Source organism: Macadamia integrifolia, chromosome 5, assembly GCF_013358625.1.
Source record: "Macadamia integrifolia cultivar HAES 741 chromosome 5, SCU_Mint_v3, whole genome shotgun sequence".
Lineage (NCBI taxonomy): Eukaryota > Viridiplantae > Streptophyta > Magnoliopsida > Proteales > Proteaceae > Macadamia > Macadamia integrifolia.
Window position 1 is genome coordinate 31,370,303 of NC_056561.1, and position 6,229 is coordinate 31,376,531.

Genomic DNA, 6,229 nt, shown 5'->3' on the forward strand with positions numbered 1-6,229 from the left:
TTCTCTCTTGAATCTAAGGATATGATTACAACAGGACAAATTGGCGAAGTTGCATTTTCTCTATTGAGCTTCTTACGTAATCAGATAATACAACCAGAATCTATAAAGAAGAAGAAGAAGAACAGAGAGAGAATGAGAGAGAGGGGAAAAGAGTTCACGTGAAAGGCCAACCGTGAGCATTAAATTGCACTAACAATAACCCTAATCTATTACAATGGCACTAATACCCATACTCCATCACTTAAACACCACCACACTTTCTAACAACACCATAACTCATAACATAAGCCTAAACACTACCACAAATTATAAATGTCACCACTAACACTAAAACATCACCACACTACTAAAGCATAGCTTAATGTTTGGGACAGTAGAATTCTATTTCTTCAATATGGTTTATTAAGGTTGTAATAGTATCAAAGACCAACAACTAGTAATCACATAAGATGGAGAAAAGAAAGACGGAGGATGAGAGAAGAGAAACTGAGACCCCTAGAGCTCTAAGAATTATGCTCTAGCAGTCTCCCTTCAATCTTTATATATATATATATATTGGGCAAGAGATCTCTGCCTGGTTGCATTGCCTCTACACCAGCATGGAGGCTAATCAGAGCATGCGTAGGGGCATCAACATGAATGGGATTTTTTATTTCATACGGGGTGTGGCGGTAATTTCGTGCGCCCTTGTGTTTGGCATAGGGGCCATGTGACCAGGCAGCTTTCTTTTTCCCTATATAAAATTACATATATGAAGTTTCTGCTAAGGAAACTTTGGAGATGCTTTGAGATGTAATGATGCTTGATAGGTTGGTATATTTTTAGCCTGTTTTGAGAAGGGATTAAATTCCCAATGTGAAAACTTTATCCCATTTCTGATTTATTATATATTTTATTGGGTGTGGAGATCTAGCTCCCGCCTAAGTTGGAAACATTTCCAGCTCTATTGTCTCATCTGTCATGCAGCAATATCTGTTAATGCTCAAAGCCTCAAACTAAGTGGACATTTTATCCACATCATCTTCTAATTATGGATTAGTTTTCTGCTCTATCTAGTTTTTCTATGTATCGATATAATGCTTTGAGAATTGTTTCAGTCAAGCTTGTTTGAAGAACAGGGATACACGCGACATTTCCTTCACGTGGCACCGAGAGAGAAGAAATGTCAAGAAAACTCTTCCAATGCACTTCCCAGGAGTTGAACACTTGACCTTCCTACTCTGATACCATGTTCGCTTCTATTTCACCTAAAAGTTCAAACTGTTAGGGAAGGGCACTGTCAATGTATACATCAACATATATGTCTACATGGCAAAAATAGATGATAAAACCAGGAAAGCTTCTAGGTATGCTGGAGTCCATGTCCCTTTGATCTCTTTTTTTTTCCAAAAAAATTACCTTTTCTGCATTTTAATTAGTTTTTCGTGATGTCACACTGGTGCTAAAGGTTGATGGCTTGACCAGATGGCCAACTGCTGACCATGAAACTGGCCCCTCAACCAGTCAACACACAATCTAGGACTTGAAATAGTCCCTGTTGATTTAACACCGTAGATTGAGGAAGAGAAGTAGAAAATAAAAATATATGGAGGAGTATCACATTGATTTCCGTGAAAATTACATAAGAATAGACTTTGACAAACCTCATCCAGCAGAGCCACTCTTTCAGATCTTTCCTCACAAAATCTTGTGAATGATCAATATTTGGAGCAGCATGAAAGTTGTCTCCACTACTTTTATTGCCTCGTCCCTGTTAGACACACAAAAAAGGGTAATTTAACGATCCCATAATGCATATGTAAATAAAAGAATGTAGAGACATTGAATGTCCAAGATGGATGGTCTCGAATTATGCATGAGAGACATACAGACAGACAGACAAACAGACAGAGAGTATAAGTTCATTGACTTCTCTTTTTTATCTAAATATTCTCTATGACAGCTTGACTGACAAAAATGATGATGGATTGTAATTGTAAGATATCCAAATAGTATGATATAGTGAGTATGGGCAGTTGATGAGATTGCCCATGAAACTGACATGGCAGTCCATGAAAACAATTCTGTATTTGGTAGAGATGACAAGAGGATGATGTCCTAGAAGCTAGCAAACTGAATATGAAAGCAATATAATAAATAAGAGATTACTAGAAGCAACTGCAAATGATATATCAAAATAGATACAACAGAAAGTTAAAATTACACCTACTCAGATCAATCATTTAAAAAAAAAAAAAAGCATTGTATTGCACCCCCTCTGATGTAGATTGAGCCGACAAAAGAAGGGGGCTGCTGGTTCCATCAAACCAGACCATCCAGCCCCAATGTTGGCCCATTAAGCCACCCAAAAACCAGAATTTACTGCTCACGTGAACAGTAACTTGACTCATACACACACACACACAGCCTATCGATTTTCAGTTACAGGGTTTTTTCGGGAAGAATGTTCAAGTGCATAACTTCCAGACCAGACCTCTGATTGCAGCAGGATTTTGCGGGTTTGTTGAGGACCTTAGGAGAACCACTTGATCCAAATTTGAGGATCATCCGACACTTCTAACCCTAGCTCTTGAAGAAATGCCAGAAGTTTCCTTTTTCTTGCAACCAGCAGATCTCTCAATCCAGCCGGCAGAATTTGCTCAATTTTTTATGGTTTGTTCCTTCATATAGGATCTCTATTCGATCAAAAATTCAGCTCCATCTGAGATATGGTTTGTGAAAAAATCGACATCTTCTCTATTCAGCCAGAATTATAGATCCCGCTGGGATTGTCCTTGTGATAAAGTCCTACGTTACCCTCTTTTCCTTTTTCATTTGTGTGCTTCTTCCCAAAGGCAACGCACAAAGAAGAAATTGACAATGAATTCAGCAGAATTGAACAATCACAAACCATCTGATTTTCCATTAAAAAAAGACCCAAAACTTGGTGCAAGTCCCATTCTTTAGTGAGCTGAGAGGAGTGAATTGGAGATTCTCCTAACCTTTCGCATTTTGCATAAATTAGTTGTTCTCCAACTTGAACCAGCATCCTCACGCTGACCACCTGAGCTTTTACCATTGCACCAAGTGACACCCTCTAGGCCAGATTTTCTGTCACAACTAAAACCAGAATAAACTACCACTTCACTTAGCACTCAGATGCAGGCTCAGAAGCTGCAAACGGGTGGGCCATGAAATCATAAGATAAACCAACTTAAAACATGTTGATGAGAGGTCAGGCTATCCCTCGTTTTTGCCCCGGGGGGGGGGGAATCAATCAACAGCCTGCTACAAGTCGTTGAAGCGCAGGAAATGCAAAAAATAAGCCTCAGTGTATATGTCAGCATTATACACAAAGATAATAATCTGATCTGTTACCTACTTGTCTCTTGTCATTTGTATGTGAAAATGCAAAGTTGTAATAACTAGGGTAAAAAAATAATCAGCTGCAAAAAAATTATTGACCTTTTTGACATATTAACAGAATTACTCCTACATTTTTGTAGAGGGTTTAATAAAATTTCATATCACTGCAGTCAAATAATCCAATCGTCTAAATCTTCATTTGTCCACTTTCCAAGCTACAAAATAGCTAGAGTTTCTTATTGGTAGAATTTCAGTTTATCCAGTAAGTTGAGCTTTGGTTAGAATCTCTCGGATGGATCTCTTATGAATAACCCCACTTAGAAGAGGAAGAAATATTTATGAGACCATAACAAGGGGCAGCATGTCTTAAATTAAGAAATCACCACCCCAGCAAGAGCCAAACTGAAACATCACATGAAGTGGAGCCAGCACATATGGACTCCTCCCCATCATGTCACCGAACTAGATCTCTCTCTCTCTCCATGAGAACGACATATTTCTTGAAAGATGCAATAGTTGTTTCTGTGTGAGCTGGTTGTTTGTGAGAAACCTATTTTGAGATTAAAATTTTGTCAGGGTTTGCTTCTCTTTCCTTATGTATTAGTAGCTATTTTAGCCTAGAAGTAAAGTTTACTTGCTGTTTTCTCCATCTATTTTCTGTTTCTTGAATTGTTGGAGACTAGCTCCTGACCATATCTTGGGTCACATCAATAGCTATTTCCTTGTCATGATAAAGGAAGAGATTTTATTTTGATAACAAGTTCTCCTTAAGAATTTTCACAATGACGATTGGAATTGAATAGATACAAACAGATATAGTAATATCCTAAAGGGAAATAATAAAAATATATATATATCTCCACTTAAATCAAAACATTTGCAGTTCTGGTCAAAACTGACGCATTCTACTATAAATAGGAAGTAGTGAAAGGTGTAGGCATTCATTCACAAAAGACAGATCCAATACAGTGTTCCATTCTTATGGAAGAAATGGACATTAAGCATCATGAACATTTCTGTAGTATCATGAAAATATGGATATAAAAGAGAAAGCCCGAGGCTAACTCTTACACGAACATATCTGTGGAATCATGAAAAAGACAAGGATACCACATTACTTAACTGCATTACAAGGATTCCAAAATAACAAATGAACACAAGAAACACAAAATCTACCTAGGACAGAACCTTCTTCAAGACACATCTAAGCAGACGGACATGGCAAGAACAGTCAAAACAAACAGCTAGCCATAAAGTGGTTTGCTAAAATTGGTCTCCAATTCTAAAATGATGAACGTTGAATGCATTAGCTAATATCATCTGACTTTTTAAGATGAAACACAAATATGTCAAAAAAATTCATACCTGGAAATGTGGATCATCTGCAACAACTGCACGGTCATCCCAATTTAACTTGCCACCAAAAATATTCCAAACACCGTTCTGGTTCTGATGTTGAGCACAGCGGTGATTCAAGACAGCATCTCCCAAAACTTTAATGCCAACTTCATGGAAACTCTTCACAAGAATCTTTAGTTCTTCCATACTTCCATATCTGGTGACAAACAGAAGTCAATATGAGGGTGCAAACAATGCGTTAGTATCCACACTTTAGCATGGTGCGTGAACAATTTTTCAGTTTCAGAGGAACAAAGGGAAATTAGGGAATTACAAGGAGAACCCATGGTCATCTAAGTATTCTGAGTTTTGAAATAAAATTGTCTACTCAAGCATCACAGATAGTAAGAAGTACAAACTTGGTGCTGAGGATGCACCATATCAAGGAGTCTTGATGAAGACAAAGCTCTGACACAGCAACAAAGCAGGCATCGCAACACACTAGTAGTTTGAATGAAGAGGGAGTTAGAACTTAGAAGAGTAATTCAAACTTAGAAGAGTAAATTTAGTCACCATCTGATAGGGATATGTTCACTAGATAGCAAACAAACACCCAATCCACAAGTAGGAACAAATTGCACTGAAGTACAGCAGTATAAACCCTTGAATAACAGTAACAGTGGTTGGAAAAGGCATAAGATTAAGTCAACAATAAGGGTACGCTAGCAGTACTATACCCTCAAATTTTGAACACGATGCAACGGTTGGATTGGATGCCAAAGTAGGATCACTGCATATGGCAGCTTGCAGTCAGTTTTAGAAACTAAATGTAGCACACCAAAACCTAGGGTAGAATACCCCCCCCCTTTTTTTTTTTTTGGGTAGAAGTAGAATACCCCCAATTCAATAGCAACAGTAGGTCTTAGTTACAATATTAATCCCTTAAAATATCTCTCCCAACCAAGGATTAAGACAGAAGTTACAAACCAAAATGGAAAGAGAAACTAATGGTCAAACTGCAACCTAGCAGTAGCCATCGATTGACACTACGGATGGAGTCCAAACTGCTGTTGAAGGAAAGCTCTAGGATGCTCTTTTAACACTTCAAAAGATAAGCCTCAACTGATGCTGGCTGGGATGTCAGCACGCATCAACAGAATTAAAAACTTTAGAGAGAAATTAGCATCGAATGGAGGGTACAGGAAGGGTAGTATAATACCTAAATACGGCCAGAAGTGGAGTTGCAGGACCTGAAGAATACTGCTAAAGAACTCCAGAACCAGGGTGTCACATGGTTAATTGTTGAGTCTTCTAAACCCAGCTTCTGGCAGAATTGATGGAACAGTCATGTAAGGATCAAACAAAAACAAAAACAAGAGAAGATAAAAAGTCTCAGGCTGCGTTTGGTAGTCATTCTGTTCCAGAAACGACGTTTCGTGTCAAAACCAGAATTTTCCATTTTTGTGTCGAAATTCCGTTTTGGAACGAAACTCAAATGTTGAAACATGCTTACCATGTTCCATCATTTTTTGTTTCTAGCTTTTTT

The 6,229-nt window shown here is 38.0% G+C and overlaps 1 protein-coding gene across 1 annotated transcript in view; it reads right to left on the minus strand.

Moving 5' to 3' along the window:
- Positions 1-6,229, minus strand: part of LOC122079088 (alpha-amylase 3, chloroplastic-like) — a 46,639-nt gene that overhangs the window by 28,590 nt on the left and 11,820 nt on the right. Inside the window, 2 exon segments of the mRNA XM_042645333.1 lie at positions 1,644-1,750; positions 4,711-4,900. Of these exon segments, the coding sequence (XP_042501267.1) occupies positions 1,644-1,750; positions 4,711-4,900 (297 nt within the window).